The sequence below is a fragment of the Macaca fascicularis genome, chromosome 1 (assembly GCF_037993035.2).
Source record: "Macaca fascicularis isolate 582-1 chromosome 1, T2T-MFA8v1.1".
Classification (NCBI taxonomy): Eukaryota; Metazoa; Chordata; class Mammalia; order Primates; family Cercopithecidae; genus Macaca; species Macaca fascicularis.
In genome coordinates this window covers 167569537-167589648 of record NC_088375.1, presented here as the reverse complement: position 1 = coordinate 167589648, position 20112 = coordinate 167569537, and the positions used below count along the sequence as shown (strand labels likewise).

Sequence of the window (20112 nt, the reverse complement as noted above, 5' to 3'; positions counted from 1 at the left end):
TACTTTACAAAATACAGAAATACTACAATCAAATTCAACTGACAGAGAGAAAGAGAGATAATTAGGACTCTAGGAAGCTGAATCTTCTGCTCCGTGTGTGTGTGTGTGTGTGTGTGTGTGTGTGTGTGTAATATAAAAAGTATTTCCTACTGTGGCCATGTTGAAAGTTGGAAAAAGTGATCTAAGCCAATGATGATTTATTGGTTTAGATGTGGATGCATGAGGCTCTTTGAGCCAAAGAAACATAAGGGGGAGTTGGCTTTGGGAAAAACATTTTTTTCATTCTTACCAAGGCATAAAAAGCATTTCTAGTCACACAAGCTATATTGAATAGTTGTCATCATACTGTACAGCAAGGATAGGAGGACAAGCTACCTGCTAAGACCACTGAGGAAAGACAGAGGAACTGGACATTTTTTCCACCACTGTATTCCTCTATTCAATCTCAGCAGCCACAATCAGACAGACAGAAAGCACGAGAATATTTTTTTTCTTGCATCTGTGGTGGAAACCTTAGCAGCAGACAGTAACTACTCCAGGTCTGTCAAATAGATGCATGGAACTGAATATCTAATGACATTATAAAGCCCCTGAATGAGCCAACCCTGCAAATGCCTTTCTGATGGACTTCTTGTTTTTTTAGATAATAAATATCTTTACAGTTTAAGCTACAGGCGGTTGGATTTTCTTTTATTTGAGGCTAAAATCTCTTAACTATGAAAGTCGAAGAGGAATCCATCAGGTGAAAACATATGTTTGAAGCATAGGCAACATACAATGAATCAAATCACACAGTAATTTCGTTAACTAAGTAAAACAGCCTGTTAAATATAACTAGAATCAGTGTGGTGTGGATAGGTTTACGAGAAAGAAAAGAAGGCTGGAGAAAGATCGTTATTGTAGTGTGATCAAAGACTAATATTCCTTGGTTAAAGATTTTCTTAATGCTTACACCCTAAGTTTAGATGCAGGTAACTTTCAATTATTTCAATGTAAACATGCAATTTCTATACCTGTAAATAAAGTAGAGTCTTTTTCCTTTTTATGAGCATTAGACTGAATGTTGAACATAGGAGAAAAGTCTGTAGAACCCAGTGATCTTCTACATGCTTGTCTATGCTGTGAATGTAGAACATTCAGAGGCCTTGCATTTTCCATCTAAACATCAGGAAAAATGGAAAATTATCTTAGAAATGATTTCTTTCCGTGTATATTAATAAATAATTTGTGTTTGAGTATTCACATTTGCAATATTGAATTATGATAACTAACAGCTGTCTGGTTCTTTAAATATTTTCAAATGTGATTTAATTCTCAGAAAAACCTACTATGAGATGAGCATTATCAATAAGAAAACAAACCTTCAGAAGTTAAAAGATCTGCTTATGCTCACACTTTTTACTAATTTATTTTTCCTTTGTCTATGAAACTTAACCTTTATATTCACATAAAATTTCTCTCTCCAGGCCGGGCGCGGTGGCTCAAGCCTGTAATCCCAGCACTTTGGGAAGCCGAGACGGGCGGATCACGAGGTCAGGAGATCGAGACCATCCTGGCGAACACGGTGAAACCCCGTCTCTACTAAAAAGTACAAAAAAACTAGCCGGGCGAGGTGGCGGGCGCCTGTAGTCCCAGCTACTCGGGAGGCTGAGGCAGGAGAATGGCGTGAATCCGGGAGGCGGAGCTTGCAGTGAGCCGAGATCTGGCCACTGCACTCCAGCCTGGGCGACAGAGCGAGACTCCGTCTCAAAAAAATAAAAAATTTCTCTCTCCAAGTTCAGGGGAAGTCTGAAGTTCAAATACTGAGAAATAAAGCCTTCTCTGTTTTAACAAACGATTAACATAGAGTTGGTACAGCAGATCAGTTCTGAGTAGAGAAGAAACTGAAAAACAATGATCCGGCTTTTCCTAGACTAGAGGGTCAGATTGGGTCCATATATTTTTTATTAAAATGCACATATCTAGGCATTCAAAATATACATATGCACATGTTAATATAAATGGAATACTTTGTGGTTCTCTGTTAACAAACTAAACAACTAACTGTTTAGAACCCATTTTTTTTCACACTAGGCACAGAATATATTTCGTTCTGGATAATATGAAATAAAAATAAGGTATATGACAAAAGTCTAGGCCACAAAGACCTCACATTTTTATGGTATAGGATTTGCATACACAAAACAGTAGTAAATAAAATAGAGTAATATCACTAAAAAGCAAACCAATCAATACAATCTATAAATGAGGAAGAGTTTTAAAACGGAGGGATATCCATGAAGACTAAAATAGGAAAGATTTCATAGAGGGAGAAGAAAATGCTAAGATTTAAAAGACAAGGGTATTTCAGGCAAGATCAACAGCATAAGCCTGGAATGTTCATAAGACAGGCAGAAAAACAGTATAGTTATATCAGGAAGGCATTTATTATTTATTGGGATTAAAAGATAAGTTCAAATAGGTAAGAAGATGAGTTGTGAGGGGGATAGACCACAGATGTCTTGAAAGACAGTCAAAGCAACTTTATCCTAAAGAAAAATTACCAACATTGTCACGAGGAATTGGAAATTGGAGCCCATCAATAATTCTTAAAAGGAATGTAAGGGAGTTTCAAATAACTACCTTTAAAACATAGTTTAAAAGAGTAACCAGCCCCAGATAGATTTACAGATAAGTTGTTTTAAGCTTTCATGGAAAAAATTGTTCTCATGCAATATAATATCATTAAATTAAAAAGTAAACAACTTTTCATTTCTTTTTATAAGCTGGTATAGCCTTAAAAGCCAAAGTCTGGAAAAATAAAGAAGGCTACAAGTTAATCTTACCTATGACTTCAGGATTTTTCACAAATTTAAAATAAAATACCGATCAACACTATACTAGTACAAGTTTACAACAGCCAAATAAAACTATCAAGAAATTAAAGGTTTCTATATGTTATTATAACTCATTACCCATAGGTCAAAAGGATTAAAATGATGTAATTATTTTAATAGCTGCAATACTGATAAATCTGATAAATTTAACAACTATTATTGATAAGAACTGTAATAAAACTACATAGAGATAATACTTTCTTAATGTGAGAAAGAATATTGGCCAGGTGCGGTGGCTCATGCCTGTAATCCCAGCATTTTGGGAGGCCGAGGCAGGTGGATCACCTGAGGTCAGGAGTTTAAGACCAGCGTGGCCAACACTGTGAAACCCGTCTCTACTAAAAATCCAAAATAAGCCGGGCATGGTGGTGCACACCTGTAGTCCCAGCTACTCGGGAAGCTGCGGGGGGAGAATTGCTGGAATCTGGGAGGCAAAGGTGGCAGTGCACTGAGATCATGCCACTGCACTCAAGCCTGAGGGACAGAGTGAGACTCTGTCTCAAAAAAAAAAAAAAAAAAAAGAATATTTAAAGATAATTTTAAAAATTATATATATGTAAAAGTAACAGTCAACATCATCGTTAATGGTAATATATTAGTCTATGACATGGCGACAGTAACATCTATCCCCACAGTTATTTATAAATTTTTAGGGAGTGCCCAGTAATGCAACAGGAAAAGATAATAAAAGTAGTAAAGACTGGGGAATTCTGATTCAACATAGCTGAGTAATCCTCTATCAGACCTACCTACCCACAGATAAAAACAATAGACTCTAGACAAAATGCTCTAGATAAAATACACACACACATGCATGCACACACATGACCTTAAGGTCCTGGAGAATAAACAAAAGCAGGTGGCAAAGAGAAAGTATTGACACTTGGTATCACTGATTTGCATGGAGTGGAGTTGCTATTTGTATAGCTTTTAGCTTGAAGGCAGACTGAAGTTGGCATCGCATGGAGCATCTAAAATTCTGCTAGAAAAACCATGTTATTTCTGGCCAGAAGAACCAGAAGACAAAGTTTGGGCAAACAAAGCTGCTGGAAAGTGAGAAAGGAATGATGCAAAGAAGAGAGCCAAAGATGGCAGCTCCATTTCCTTCATGAGAGACTTCTATGTGTAAGAGACTACCTGTTCAAGTCTCTGGTTAACCCCTAAACCATGCATGTTTAGAAACTCCTGCAAGCAGCCTGCTAAGGATAAAACAATTGAACTAAAATTTGAACTGCTGTTCACGAGTCATTTGTATTTTGAGTACAATCAAGATAATTGACTGCTAGAATAAAAACATCTATAAATTTTGTAGGACAACAGGAGCGTGCAGAGTCTTCACAATACAATAGTCACAATGTCCAAGATCAACCCAACTTGATCTAAAAGAACCGAGGAAGTGAGACCTAGTGTTAACATAAAAGACAATCCAACAAGACCAGATATTGAATGACCCAGACATTGGAATTAACAGATTTTATAGCAGCTATTATAACTATGCTTGATGGGTCGGGCACGGTGGCTCACGCCTGTAATCCTAACACTTTAAGAGGCCGAGGCAGGTGCATCACTTGAGGTCAGGAGTTCGAGACCAGCCTGACCAACATGGTGAAACCCTGTCTCTACTAAAAATCCACATACACACACACATACAAAATAGCTGGGGTTGGTTGCACACATCTGTAGTCCCAGCTACTCAGGAGGTTGAGACAGGAGAATCACTTGAATCTGGGAGGCAGAGGTTGCAGCAACTGAGATTGCGCCACTGCACTCCGGCCTGGGTGACAGAGCAAGACTTCACCTAAAAAACAAAAACAAAACCAAACAAACAAACTAACAAAAAACCATGCTTCATGAAAAAAGTAAAATATGTTCAAAGTAAAGGAAAAACATAGGGAATCTTATCAGAGAAACAGAAACTACTTTTTAAAATGGAAATTATAGAATTAAAACATGTAATATCTGTTGAGCTTAAAATAGAGAAAATATCTGAGGGAATAATCTGAGAACTTAAAGATAGATCAATAGAAATTATTTAATATGAAAAAATAGAAATTCAGGAACCTGTAGGACAATAATGAAAAGTCTGACATGTTTAATAAGAACCTCAGAGGGAGACTCTTATCCCCTTTACTTTCTTTAAAACATATCGAATTTCTGAAAGCAAAAATTATAATACCGTCCTGCAGGGTTTATAGTATTACATACAGAAACTATAGTACAAAGGTTTGGGGAAGTAAATGGAACTATACAATTTAAAGATTTCTACATCTTTATGTGAAGTAGTACAATTTTACTCTAAGTAGACTGTGACAAGTTGATGATGTATACTTTAATCTATACCAAAACCGCTAAAAATCCCAAACAAATAAAAAGAGACATAACTAAAAGCCAACGGATACATTAAAGTGAAATTTTGATAAATATTCAAATAATCCAAAGAAAGGCAGAAAAGAAGGAACAGAGGAACAAAAAGCACAGGGACAAACAAAACAGAATAAAATGATAGACTTAATTTCACCCATATCAACAATTGCATTAAACATTAATGAAATAAGAATTTCAATTAAAAGACACTGTCAGAATAGATTTTTTAAAAAGCAAGACTCAAGTATATGATATGTGTAAAAAATGTACTATAAATATAAGTTGAAAGTAAACTGATGGAAAAATACATACTATGTAAACAGGATGCATAAGAAGGCTGCAGTGGTTCTATAAATATCAGGTAAGATAGACATCTGGCCAGGCGCAGTGGCTCACACCAGTAATCCCAGCACTCTGGGAGGCTGAGGTGGGTGGATCACCTGAGGTCGGGAGTTCAAGACCAGCCGGACCAGCTTGGAGAAACCCTGTCTCTACTAAAAATTCAAACAATTAGCTGGGCATGGTGGCGCATGCCTGTAATCCCAGCTACTCAGGAGGCTGAGGCAGGAGAATCACTTGAACCCAGGAGGTGGAGGTTGCAGTGAGCTGAGATTGCACCACTGCACTCCAGCCTGGGCAACAAGAGCGAAACTCCGTCTCAAGAAAAAAAAAAAAAAAAAAAGAAAAGAAAGATAGATATCAAGAAAAATAGTATTACCAGAGACAGAGACAGACATTTCACTATAACAAAAAGATCAATTCATCAGGGAGACATAAAAATCATAAATACATATAGACCTAATAATAGGGTTACAAAATACATGAAGCAGGCTGGCCACAGTGGCTCATGCCTGTAATCTCAGCACTTTGGGAGGCTGAGGTGGGCAGATGACCTGAGGCCAGGAGTTCGAGACCAACCTGGCCAACATGGCGAAACCACATCTCTACCAAAAAAAAAAAAAAGCCAGGTATGGTGGTGGGTGCTTGTAATCCCAGCTACTCAGGAGGCTGAAGGAGGAGAATTACTTGAATTTGGGAGGTGGAGGCTGCAGGGAGCCAAGATGGTGCCAAGATCTTGAAAAAAAAAAAACATATATATATATATATATATATATATATATATATATATATATATGAAGCGGAAATTTACAGAGTCAGAGAAATGGGCTATTTTATAATCATGAAGATTTTAACATCTCCTAGCAATTGACAGAATAACTAGATTTTTAAAGGTCTGTAAAGACACAGATGACCTGAATGAAACTAACAACCATCTTGACCTAATTTATACATATACTTTCATATTTTATATCTATAATAGAGATATATATATTTATAAATATACTCATATACTTGTGTACTTATAGAACACTATGCCATATAACTGCTAAATACACATTCTTTTAAGTGCACTTAGTACTTTCAATAAGACAGACCATATCCTGAGCCCTGAAACAAGTCTAAATAGAAGTTTAACTGGATTGGAACCCTACATAATGTATTATTTGACCACAACGTGATTAAATTAGATATCAATAACAGTAAGATAGCTGGAAAAACTCCAAATATTTTGAAATTCTATAACATACTTCTGAAGAATCCATATTTCAAAGAAGAAATTAGAAAACTTTTTCAAACTGAATGATAGTGAAAATGTAACACATCAAATTTCATGGAATTTCAGTTTTCCAAACAAGAAATTGGGGGATTATCATTCTAAGCACTAACTACAATCACTTGCAAACTCCATCAAGCCAGACTATTTAATTTCTTCCTAATCAGTGTCCTCCACTACATTCCCATTTCTACTGCTTTGGCTCAGTCTCTCACCATTTCTTACACTGAAGATATGTCTAAGAAATATTTCAACACAAGTCAAACAAGAAATTATTGAAGGATCAAGGCCTTTCAGGAGTCAGTATGAATGTAGATTAGGGGAACTAGTAGAGGCATAAGTTTTAAATGGGAGAGGTCCTTCTGAGTCAATATGACAAGCCATGCCATTTATAGCCATGCCCTACTAAGATCTCTTTACGATTATGGCAAGGAAATACCACAAAGAATCAACTTGTAAAAGAAAGAGAACAGGAATGTGTGCATATGTGTTTGTGAGAGAATGATGGGAAGACAGATCAGTGCCTGGGAGAGATTTCAACAGATTTCTGAAAGAAAGATAATCGAAGCTTTCCAGTAGAGGAGTCACTAATACGTTATCTATTTGATGAAACCTGGAGAAACTCCAGGCTTAGAGGAGGCAGGTATTGAGGGTGGGAATGAGAACAAAAGTTGTAAAGAGACATTAACTGAAATGCTGAATGAAATTTCTGAACCAGTTACCACTTTTCCCATCTCCCAGTTGTCCTGTCCCACAGGCAATTTACAGGAAATGGTATTTAATTAATCCCAGGCTAAAACAAAGAGTGCCCTTCTCTTAATAAACTTCCTGCTAGTGTGGGTTTTGGCTCCCCAGAGCAAAATTCTCTTTATGGTAGCGTCTGCAAAAAAGGCTACCAGGCCAACTGCCTACTCCCTGCCCTCAAATCCTAAAGTAAGGTGGGTGAGAACTCTGCCATATACACAGAACAGTTAGGTTTTCATTCTGGGGATAGACTTACTTGTAAAATTAATGGCAGCTTCCTGGAAAAATTAACCCCATCTTCATTCTAAAATATCACAAATAAAAATGTACCAATGTCTTATTCTATTTAAGCTGCTATAAAAAATCCCTTAAACGGGGTAATAGAAATAATAGAAATTTACTTCTCACAATTCTTAGGCTGGGAAGTCCAAGATCAAGTCATCAGCAAATTTGGTGTTTAGTAAGGGCTCACTCTCGGATTCATAGGTGGTGCCTTATTCTGTGTCCTCACATGGTAGAAGGGGCAAACAGCTCCCTAGAATCTCTTTTATAGGGTCACTAATCCCATTCGTGAGGGCTCTGCCCCATGACCTAATCACCTCCTAAAGCCATCACTCCTTAATACCATCACATTGGCTATTAAGTTTCAACATATGAATTTTGGGGGTATACATTCAGACCATAGCAACCACATATGATAAAAATCAGCAATATCAAAGATACATATAACAATCTTAAAGGAAATGTAATTTAAGAAACAGAAAAGAACCTAAGAAAACTAACTCTAATATCTTCAGAAAACTTTGAGAACAAATGGGACAGGATTCAATGGGGGGAAAGAAGGGCCACTACCAAGAAAAAGAAACATTGGAAATGTAAAATATGATTACTAAACAAACATGCAATAAAAGGGCTGGAAGAAAAAGTCAAGGAAATTTCCCATAATAAAGAGCAACATTTTAGCTGGGCATAGTGGCTCATACCTGTAATCCCAGCACTTTGGGAGGCAGAGGCAGGTGGATAGCTTGAGCTCAGGAGTTCGAGACCAGTTTGGGCAACATGGCAAAACCCCATCTTTACAAAAAATACAAAAATTAGCCAAGCATGGTAGCACACACCTGTGGTCCCAGCTACTTAGGAGGCTGAAGTGAGAGGATTGCTTGAGCCCAGCAGGAGGTAGAGGCCGCAGTGAGGTGTGATCGTGCCACTGTACTCCAGCCTGGGCAACAGAGACAGACCCTATCTCAAAAAAAAGGGCAAAGTGTCAAAAAGACAAAATAAAGAAAAGCAATGTAGAAAATCAATCCAAAGGGACTAATATCTGATGGTTAGAAAGCAGAGAAAATAGTAGAGATGAAATTGGCAAAGAAATAAAATACATTTTTTAGAACTAAAGAAAGACCTTTAGCTTTAGAGTGGAGTTCACTGAGCACTGAACGGAATAAAGTAAAACTACCACACCCAGGCACATCCTTGAGACATTTCTTTCTTTTTCTTTCTTTTTTTTTTTTTTTGAGATGGAGTCTCACTCTGTTCCTAGAGCACAGTGGTGTGATCTCAGCTCACTGCAACCCCCACCTCCTGGGTTCAAGAGATTCTCCTGTCTCAGCCTCCTGAGTAGCTGAGATTACAGGTGTGTGCCACCACACCCGGCTAATTTTTGTATTTTAGTAGAGATGAGATTTTGCCATGTTGGCCAGGCTGCCTTGAGACATTTCAGCACAATGTTGATAAAGTTTCTAAAAAGTTTCCAGAAAAAAATAATGTCATGAAGTTCGAGAACTTTTCATAGCAACACAAAACTATATAGGACAGTAGAACAATGTCTTCAAAGGCTAGGAAAAAAATGATTTTGAACCTCTAAGTCTACACAGTCAAATTATCAATCAAGTATATTGGAAAAATAAACACACTCTCAAATATCCATGCAACATTTCTAGAGAAGTTTCTTGAAGATATATTCTAGGAAGAAAATTGAGAAGATGGCAGATAGGAGACAGGGTTAATGTGCAGCTTCCATTGGGATGGACAGAACAGCATGTGGAGACACACCACCCACTTTTGCTTCAAGAACCACTGAGAGGTGAAGTCAGCTGGACTTAATTGGGTTGAGTGGGGACTTGGAGGACTTTTCTGTCTAGCTAGAGGATTGTAAATGCACCAGTCAGCACTCTTTGTCTAGCTAAAGGATTGTAAATGCACCCATCAGCACTCTGTAAAATGGACCAATCAGCAGGATGTGGGTGGGGACAAATAAGGGAATAAAAGCTGACCATCCCAGCCAGCAGTGGCAACTCGCTCAGGTCCCCTTCCATGCTGTGGAAGTTTGTTCGTTCACCCTTCACAATAAATCTTGCTGCTGCTCACTCTTTGGGTCCGTGCCACCTTTAAGAGCTGTAACACTCACCGCGAAGGTCTGCAGCTTCATTCTTAAAGTCAATGAGACCAAGAACCCACCAGAAGGAACAAACTCTGTACACATCTTGGCGACCACAAAGGGACTATTGCCAAGTTGTGAGTACCATCGGACCGCTTTTGTTTGCTATTCTGTCCTATTTTTCCTTAGAATTCGGGTGCTAAACACCAGGCACCTGTTGACCAGTTAAAAGCGACTAGCGTGGACGCCAGACTAAAGACACGGGTGTCAGACTTTCTGGGAAAGGGCTCTCTAACAACCCCCGACTCTTCGGAGTTTGGGGTTGTTGGTTTGCCTGGAACCAGTTTCCGCTTTTCCTGTATTTCTGGGCTGAGCCGAGGGTCAACAGAGAGGAAAGCCATTCAGCTCCAGTGTCCTGACAAAAAGTTGGTTGACCCTGTAGCCATGAGAGGAACTCTCAAAGTCACGTCACCCAAGCAAGACTCGCCCATCTATCCTATCTATCCTGACCCTTGCCTCCTGGGTCCTAATGCCTGTTAGAAAAACTTCCTCTCACCTCTCTTCTCTGAGGCTAGTCCAGCTTTTAAAAATCACTCCCTGTCTCTAGTGCTTTTCTAGTTTCTTCTATGAGAATGATTTCTAGTATAAACTTCAGGACTCTGTTCCCTTCTTTAGGCACTTGGGCTCACCAATCAGAAAGACATAATTTTTGCCTGAAGCCCTGTTGTTGGGGGGGACTATCTGGAATTTTAGGATCCCTCCTCAGACTAGCAGGCCTAACAAAAGCTATTCCTGAAGCTAGGATATGGAGCGCCTCAGAAATGATATCTTTCCTATTCATATGATGAGAAGTGAGGACCAAAGGCATCACTCTTCCTTGACATCCCTTCCCTCCCTCAGTGTATGGCCCTCCACTTCATTTTTGGGGCATAACATCCTTACAGGACAGGGGTAAGCTCCCAATACTAACAAGAGAATGCTTAGGACTCTAACCGGTTTTTGAGAATGCATTGGTAAGGGCCACTAAATCGGACCTTCCTCGGTCCTCTTTGTGGTCTAAGAGGAAAATTAGGGTTTCTGCTGCTGCGTTGGTGAGCACGACTATTCCGATCAGCAGGGTCCAGGGACCATTTTGGGTTCTTTGGTGGGGGCGGGTGGGGCGGGGAATGGTGGGGAATAAACAAACCAAAACAGTGGGCGGTTTTTTCTTTCAGATGAGAAACACTCAGGCATCAACAGGCTCACCCCTGAAATGTATCCTAAGCCATTGGGACCAATTTGATCAACAAACCCTGAAAAATAAGTGGCTTATTTTTTTTCTGCACTATGACCTGACCCCAATATTCTCTCTCTGATGGTGAAAAATGGCCACCTGAGGGAAGTATAAATTACAATACTATCCTGCAGCTTGACCTTTTCTGTAAGAGGAAAGGCAAATGGGGTGAAATACCTTATGTCCAAGCTTTCTTTTCATTGAAGAAGAATCTACAACTATGCAAAGCTTGCAATTTACATCCCACAAGAGGACCTCTCAGTTTACCCCCATATCCTAGCCTTCCTATAGCTCCCATTCCTGTTAATGATAAGCCTCCTCTAATCGCCCCTGCCCAGAAGGAAACAAGCAAAGAAATCTCCAAAGGACCACAGAAACTCCTGTGCTATCGGTTATGTCCCCTTCAAGCTGTAGGGAGAGGGGAATTTGGCCCAACCCGGGTACATGTCCCCTTCTCCCTCTCTGATTTAAAGCAGATCAAGGCAGACCTGGGGAAGTTTTCAGATGATCCTGATAGGTATATAGATGCCCTACAGGGTCTAGGGCAAGCCTTCTATCTCACTTGGAGAGATGTTATGCTATTGTTAGATCAAACCCTGGCCTTTAATGAGAAGAATGCGGCTTTAGCTGCAGCCTGAGAGTTTGGAGCTACCTGGTATCTTAGTCAAGTAAATGATAGAATGACAGCCGAAGAAAGGGACAAATTTCCTACCAGTCACGCCCAGTATGGATCCCCATTGGAACCTCGACTCAGATCATGGGGACTGGAGTCTCAAACATCTGTTGACCTGTGTTCTAGAAGGACTAAGGACAATTATGAAAAAGACCATGAATTATTAAATGATGTCCACCATAACTCAGGGAAAGGAAGAAAATCCTTCTACCTTCCTCAAGTGGCTACGAGAGGCCTTAAGAAAATATACTCCCCTATTACCCAACTCACTCGAGGGTCAATTGATCCTAAAAGATAAGTTTACTAACCAATCAGCTGCAGATATCAGGAGAAAGCTCCAAAAGTGAGCCCTGGGTCCTGAACAAAATCTGGAGGCATTATTAAACCTGGCAACCGGCCGGGTGCGGTGGCTCAAGCCTGTAATCCCAGCACTTTGGGAGGCCGAGACGGGCGGATCACGAGTTCAGGAGATCGAGACCATCCTGGCTAACACGGTGAAACCCCGTCTCTACTAAAATACAAAAAAAATTAGCCGGGCGAGGTGGCGGGCGCCTGTACTCCCAGCTACTCGGGAGGCTGAGGCAGGAGAATGGCGTGAACCCGGGAGGCGGGGCTTGCAGTGAGCTGAAATCCGGCCATTGCACTCCAGCCTGGGCAACAGAGCTAGACTCCGTCTCAAAAAAAAAAAAAAAAAAAACCTGGCAACCTCAGTGTTCTATAATAGGGACCAAGAAGAACAGGCCGAAAAGGAAAAGTGAGATCAGAGAAAGGCCACAGCCTTAGTCATGGCCCTCAGACAAACAAACGTTGGTGGTTCAGAGCAGACAGAAAATGGAGCAGGCCAACCACTTGGTAAGGCTTGTTACCAGTGTGGTTTGCAAGGACACCTTAAAAAAGATTATCCAACAAGAAACAAGCTGCCCCCTCACCCATGTCCACTATGCCGAGGCAATCACTGGAAGGTGCACTGCCCCAGAGGACAAATATTCTCTGGGCCATAAGGCCCCAACCAGATGATCCAACAACAGGACTGAGGGTGCCCGGGGCAAGCGCCAGCTCATGTCATCACCCTCACTGAGGCCCGGCTATGGTTAACCATTGAGGGCCAAGAAATTGACTTCCTCCTAGACACTGGCGCAGCTTTCTCAGTGTTAATCTCCTGTCCTGGACAGCTGTCTTTAAGGTCCAATCCTGGGACAGCCTGTAACCAGGTATTTCTCCCACCTCCTCATTGTAATTGGAAGACTTTGCTCTTTTCACATACCTTTCTTGTTATGCCTGAAAGTCCCACACCCTTAGTAGGGAAGGACATGTTAGTCAAAGTTGGAGCTATTATCTACATGAATATGGGGAACAAGTTACCCATTTGTTGTCCTCTGCTTGAGAAGGGAATAACCCTGAAGTATGGGCATTGGTAGGACAATTCGGAAGGGCAAAAAATACCTGCCCAGTGCAAATTAGGCTAAAAGACCCCACTACTTTTCCTTATCAAAGGCAATATCCCTTAAGGCCTGAAGCTCATAAAGGTTTACAGGATATTGTTAGACATTTAAAAGCTCAAGACTTAGTAAGAAAATGCAGCAGTCCCTGCAACACCCCAATTCTAGGAGTACAAAAACTGAATGGTCAGTGGAGACTAGTGCAAGATCTTAGACTCATCAATGAGGCAGTAATTCCTCTATATCCAGTTGTACCCAACTCCTATACCCTGTTCTCTCAAATACCAGAGGAAGTAGAATGGTTCACTGTTCTGGACCTCAAGGATGCCTTCTTCTGTAGTCCCCTGCACTCTGACTCCCAGTTTCTCTTTGCCTTTGAGGATCCCACAGACCACATATCCCAACTTATTTGGACAGTCTTGCCCCAAGGGTTTAGGGATAGCCCTCATTTGTTTGGTCAGTCACTGACCCAAGATCTAGGCCACTTCTCAAGTCCAGGAACTCTGGTCCTTCAGTATGTGGATGATTTACTTTTGGCTACCAGTTTGGAAGTCTCGTGCCAGCAGGCTACTCTAGATCTCCTGAACTTCCTAGCTAATCAAGGGTACAAGGCATCTACATTGAAGGCCCAGTTCTGCCTACAATAAGTCAAATATCTAGGCCTAATCTTAGTCAAAGGAACCAGGACCCCAGCAAGGAAGGAATACAGCCTATACTGGTTTTTCCTCACCCTAAGACATTTAAACAGTTGTAGGAGTTCCTTGGAATCACCGGCTTTTGCCAACTATGGATCCCCAGACACAGAGAGATAGCCAGGCCCCTCTATACTCTAATCAAGGAGACCCAGAGGGCAAACACTCATCTAGTAGAATGGGAGCCAGAGGCAGAAACAGCCTTCAGAACCTTAAAAGAGGCCCTAGTACAAACTCCAGCTTTAAGCCTTCCCACAGGACAAAATGTCTCTTTATACATCATGGAGAGAGCAGGAATAGCTCTTGGAGTCCTTACTTAGACTCGTGGGACAGCCCCACAACCAGTGGCATACCTAAGCAAGGAAATTGACGTAGTAGCAAAAGGCTGGCTACTGTTTACGGGTAGTTGCAGCAGTGGCCATCTGAGTATCAGAGGCTATCAAAATAATACAAGGAAAGGATCTCACTGTCTGGACCACTCATGATGTAAATGGCATACTAGGTGCCAAAGGAAGTTTATGGCTATCAGACAATCCCCTGCTTAGATACCAGGCACTACTCCTTGAGGGACCAGTGCTTCAAATACGTACATGTGCAACCCTCAACCCTGCCACTTTTCTCCCAGAGGACGGGGAACCAATTCAGCATGACTGCCAACAAATTATAGTCCAGACTTACGCTACCCGAGATGATCTCTTAGACATCCCCTTAGCTAATCCTGACCTTAATCTATATACGGATGGAAGTTCATTTGTGGAGATGAAACTAGGCCGCATAAAACTTAGAAACTAGGCCTCATAAAAAAAAGAATTTAAAAAAATTAACACCAGGTGGCTCTGGATAGGGTCCCACCCTGCCTCGATAAGGTCCCACCCTGATAGGGTCCCACCCTGCCAATTCCGGGAAACAACCTCATGAGGTCCCACCCTGACAATTCCGGGGGTCCCACCCTGCCTCGAAGTTCCCGGAATCAACAACTCCAGGAAAAAAACCTCATAAGGTCCTGCTCTAACCAATTAGAACAAGACACCTTGCTCAGGCCATAGACAGACCCAATTACCACGCGCCTAAAGCTTTGTTTGAATTTCGCGCCCTAAGCTGTGTTTGAACTTGTGTTTGCTTATATAAACAGCCTGTAACAAGCAGTCGGGGTCCCAGGGCCAACTTAGAGCTTGGGACCCTAGCGCGCTAGTAATAAATAACTCTCTGCTGTGAATCTCGTTTCGGTGATCCTTCGCGGCGACCCCTGCCCAGGAGGGAATCGACAGTTTGGTTCCAACAGAGTATGGGATACAAAGGGCAGGTTATGCAACAGTTTGTGATGTAACAGTACCAGAAAGTAAGCCTCTTTCCCCCAGCGCCCAGTTAGCAGAACTAGTGGCACTTACCCAAGCCTTAGAAATGGCAAAGAGAAAATGAATAAATGTGTATACAGATAGCAAGTATGCTTATCTAATCCTACATGCCCACACTACAATATGGAAAGAAAGGGAGTTCCTAACCTCTGGGGGACCCCCATTAAATACCACAAGGAAACCATGCAGTTATTGCATGCAGTGCAAAAACCCAAGGAGGCGGCAGTCTTACACTGCTGAAGCCATCAAAAAGTGGCTGGCAGAGGCTGGGAGAGACCAGCAGAGAAAGAAAGAGAGAAAGAGACAGAAAATCAAAGAGAAAGAAAGAGAGAAAAAGTCAAAGAAAGAAAGAAAAGAAAGAAAAAGAAAGAAAGAGAAAGAAAGAAAAAGAGAGAAAGAAAGAAGAAAGAAAGAAAGAGAAAGAAAGAAAGAAAAAGAAAGAAAGAAAGAAAAAGAAAGAAAGAGAGAAAGAAAGAGAGAAAGAAAGAACTGGTAAAGAAAAAAAGAGTGTACCCTATTCCTTTAAAAGCCAGGGTAAATTTAAAACCTATAATTGATAATTGAAGGTCTTCTCTGTGATCCTGTAACACTCCAATACCACCCTGTTGTCAGTGTAAACAAGGCATAGCCCAAAAGCACTGAGGCCACTGACATCCATAGCCTTCCTATCAAAAATCCTTAACCCTGCAGGTTTCCTAACAGGGGATCTAAATCTTAATTAATTACCATACAAAGGTCTGACCAGATCTAGGAGGAACTCCCTTCAGGACAGGGAGATTGTTCCTCCCGGGTGATTAAGGGAAAAAGACACAATGGGTATTCAGTAAGTGAGGAAACTCTTGTAGAAACAGAGTTAGGAAAATTGCCTAATAATTGATCTGCTCAAACGTGGGAGCTGTTTGCACTCTGCCAAACCTTAAAGTACTTACAGAATCAGGAAGGAGCCATCTATACCAATTCTAAGTTAATATGGACTGAAGGAGGTCTTATTAATAGCAAAGAATAATTAAAATCCCAAATGTACAAGGTTTTCAACAAAAGCAAAGCTTGCTAAAAGTTAACAGTGTAACATGGATTATCCTAACTTCTAATCTTGTGGAAATCAGACCCTATCAGTGCCCCTCAAAGCTCCCAGCACTTTGGGAGGCTGAGGCAGGCAGAAAACCTGAGGTCGGGAGTTCGAGATCAGCCTGGCCAACATCCTGAAACCCTGTTTCTCTACTAAAAATACAAAAATTAGCCAGGTGTGGTGGCTCATGCCTGTAATCTCAGCTACTCGGGAGGCTGAGGCAGGAGAATCACTTGAACCTGGGAGGCGGAGGTTGCAGTGAGCTGAGATCACACCACTGCACTCCAGCCTGGGTGACAGAGGAAGACCGTGTCTGAAAAAAAGAAAAAAAAAGTAGGGGCCAGGTACGGTGGCTCACCCCTGTAATCCCAGCACTTTAGGAGGCCGAGGCAGGTGGATCACGAGGTCAGGAGATCAAGACCATCCTGGCTAACACAGTGAAACCCCATCTCTACTAAAAATACAAAAAATTAGCCGGGTGTGGTGGCGGGCACCTGTAATCCCAGCTACTCAGGAAACTGAGGCAGGAGAATGGTGTGAATCTGGGAGGCAGAGCTTGCAGTGAGCGGAGATCACGCCACTGCACTCCAGCCTGGGCAACAGAGCAAGACTACGTCTCAAAAAAAAAAAAAAAAAAAAAAAAAAAAAGAAAAGAAATCAGTAAGGAGGAAGTCAAACTGTCACTGTTTGCTGATATGATTGTATACCTAGAAAACCCTAAAGACTCATCCAAAAATCTCCTAGATTTGATAAATGAATTCAGTAAAGTTTCAAGATACACAATCAATGTACACAAATCAGTAGCACTGCTGTACACCAACAACAACCAAGCTGAGAATCAGATCAAGAATGCAATCCCTTCTGTAAGAGTTTCAAATAAATAAAATAAAAATCATAGGAATATACCTAACGAAGGAGATAAAAGATCTCTACAAGGAAAACTACCAAACAGTGCTGAAATAAATCACAGATAACACAAATAGAAACACTTCCCATACTCAGGAATGGGTAGAATCAATATCGTGAAAATGACCATACTGCCAAAAGCAATCTACAGATTCAATGCAATTCCCATAAAAATACCACCATCATTCTTCACAGAACTAGAAGAAACAATCCTAAAATTCATATGGAAACAAAAAAGAGCCTCTTTAGCCAAAGAAAGACTAAGCAAAAAGAACATTATCTGACTTCAAACTCTGCTACAAGGCTATAGTTACCAAAACAGCATGGTACTGGTATAAAAATACGCATGTAGACCAATGGAACAGAATAAAGAACCCAGAAATAAAGCCAAATACTTACAGCCAACTGATCTTTGACAAATCAAACAAAAACATAAGGTGGGGAAAGGACGCCCTATTCAACAAATGGTGCAGGGATAATTGGCAAGCCACATGTAGAAAAATGAAACTGGATCCTCACCTCTCACCTTATAAAAAAATCAACTCAAGATAAATCAAAGGCTTAAATCTTTTTCTTTTTCTTGAGACAGAGTCTTGCTGTGTTGCCTAGGCTGGAATGCAATGACGCAATCTTGGTTCACTGCAAGCTCTGCCTCCTGGATTCAAGCAATTCTTGTGCCTCAGCCACTTAAATAGTTGGGATTACAGGCACACACCACCATGCCTGACTAATTTTTGTATTTTTAGTAGAGATGGGGGTTTTTGCCATGTTGGCCAGGCTGATCTCAAACTCCCTGCCTCAAGTGATCTGCCTGCCTCGGCCTCCCAGAGCGCTGGGTTTATAGGCATAAGCCATCATGCCCAGCTCGAAGACTTAAATATAAGACCTGAAACCATAAAAATTTTAGAAGACAACATCTGAAAAACTCTTCTAGACATTGGCTTAAGCAGAGTTAATGACCAAAAATCCAAAAGCAAATGCAACAGAAATGAAAATAGATGGGACCTAATTAAACTAAAAAGCTTCCAGTGACAGAAATATTCAGCAAACAGACAACCCATAGATTGGGAGAAAATCTTTGCAATCTATACATCCAACAATACTATCCAGAAATTACAAGGAACTCAAACATATCAGCAAGAATACAATTCCAGGCTGGGCATAGTGGCTCATGCTTGTAATCCCAGCACTTTGGGAGGCTGAGGTGGGCAGATCACCTGAGGTCAGGAGTTCAAGACGGCCTGGCCAATGTGGTGAAACCCTGTCTCTACTAAAAATACAAAAATTAGCTGGGCATGGTGGTGCATGCCTGTAATCCCAGCTACTCAGGAAACTGAGGTAGGAGAATCACTTGAACGCAGGAGGTAGAGGTTGCAGTGAGCCAAGATCACGCCACTTCACTCCAGCCTGGTGACAGAACAAGACTCTTGTCTCAAAAAACAAACAACAAAAAACAACAAACAATCCCATCAAAAAGTGGGCAAAGGATATGAATAATTTTCAAAATAAGATATACAAATGAAAAAATGCTCAACATCACTAATTAGCAGGGAAATGTAAATTAAAACCACAATGAGATACTGCCTTATTCCTGCAAGAATGGTCATAATTTAAAAATTAAAAAAAAAAAATAGACCTTGGCATGGATGTGGTAAAAAGGCAACACGTTTACACTGTTGGTGGGAATGTAAACTAGTATAACCACTATGGAAAACAGTATGAAAATACCTTCAAGAATTAAAAGTAAAGCTACTATTTCATCCAGCAATCCCACTACTGGGTATATACCTAGAGAAAAAGAAGTCATTATATGAAAAAGACACTTGCACACGCATGTTTATAGCAGCACAATATGCAACTGCAAAAATATGGAACCAGCTTAAATGCCTGTCAACCAACAAGTGGATAAAGAACATGCGATATATTTATATACCATGGAATGCTACTCAGTCATAACAAAGAATGAAATAATGGCATTTGCAGCAACCTGGATGGAGTTAGAGACCATTATTCTAAGTGAAGTAACTCAGGAATAGAAAACCAAATATCATATGTTCTCACTTACAAGTGGGAGCTAAGCTATGAAGATGCAAAGGCACAAGAATGATACAATGGACTTTGGGGACTCTGGGGAAAGGTGGGAGCAGGGATGAGGGACAAAAGACTACACACTGGGTACAATGTACACAGCTCAGGTGATCAGTGCACCAAAATCTCAGAAATCACCACTAAAGAACTTATTCATGTAACCAAAACCACCTGTTACCCCAAAACTATGGACATAAAATTTTAAAAATAAATAAAATATATTCTAGGAAAATAAAGATGAAATCCAAAAAGAAATAAGAAGGCTGGGTGTGGTGGTTCATGCCTGTAATCCCAGCATTTTGGAAGGCAGAGGTGGGCGGATCACCAGGTCAGCAGATCGAGACCATCCTGGCTAACACGGTGAAACCCCATCTCTACTAAAAATACCAAAAAAATTTAGCCGGGCTTGGTGGCGGATGCCCGTAGTCCCAGAAGAATGGTGTGAACCCGGGAGGCTGAGCTTGCAGTGAACTGAGATTGCGCCACTGCACTCCAGGCTGGGCAACAGAGGAGGACTCCGTCTCAAAAAAAAAAAAAAGAAAGAAAGAAGAAGACATCAGATACTAGAATCTGAGGAACTGAGCCAAGGAATGGAATAACAACATAAAAGGAGACTTATAGTAACAGGTCAAATTTAGAAC

General features: G+C 40.8%; 1 protein-coding gene and 1 pseudogene across 3 annotated transcripts in view; both read right to left on the bottom strand.

Annotated features, from left to right (window-relative positions):
- C1H1orf141 (chromosome 1 C1orf141 homolog) overlaps positions 1-20112 on the bottom strand; it is a 63093-nt gene that overhangs the window by 10096 nt on the left and 32885 nt on the right. For 2 of the 3 annotated variants that reach the window (XR_012418948.1, XM_045369200.3), the window contains one exon: positions 1014-1158. Coding sequence is in view for 2 of the 3 variants with exons in the window: in XM_045369200.3 (XP_045225135.2) it covers positions 1014-1158 (145 nt within the window). In the remaining variant the exon portion in view is untranslated. Of the gene's footprint in view, positions 1-1012; positions 1159-20112 lie in introns of those variants that run through there. The other variant, XM_074004246.1, reaches the window with a different exon arrangement.
- On the bottom strand, positions 424-558 carry LOC123571123 (small nucleolar RNA SNORA31; annotated as a pseudogene).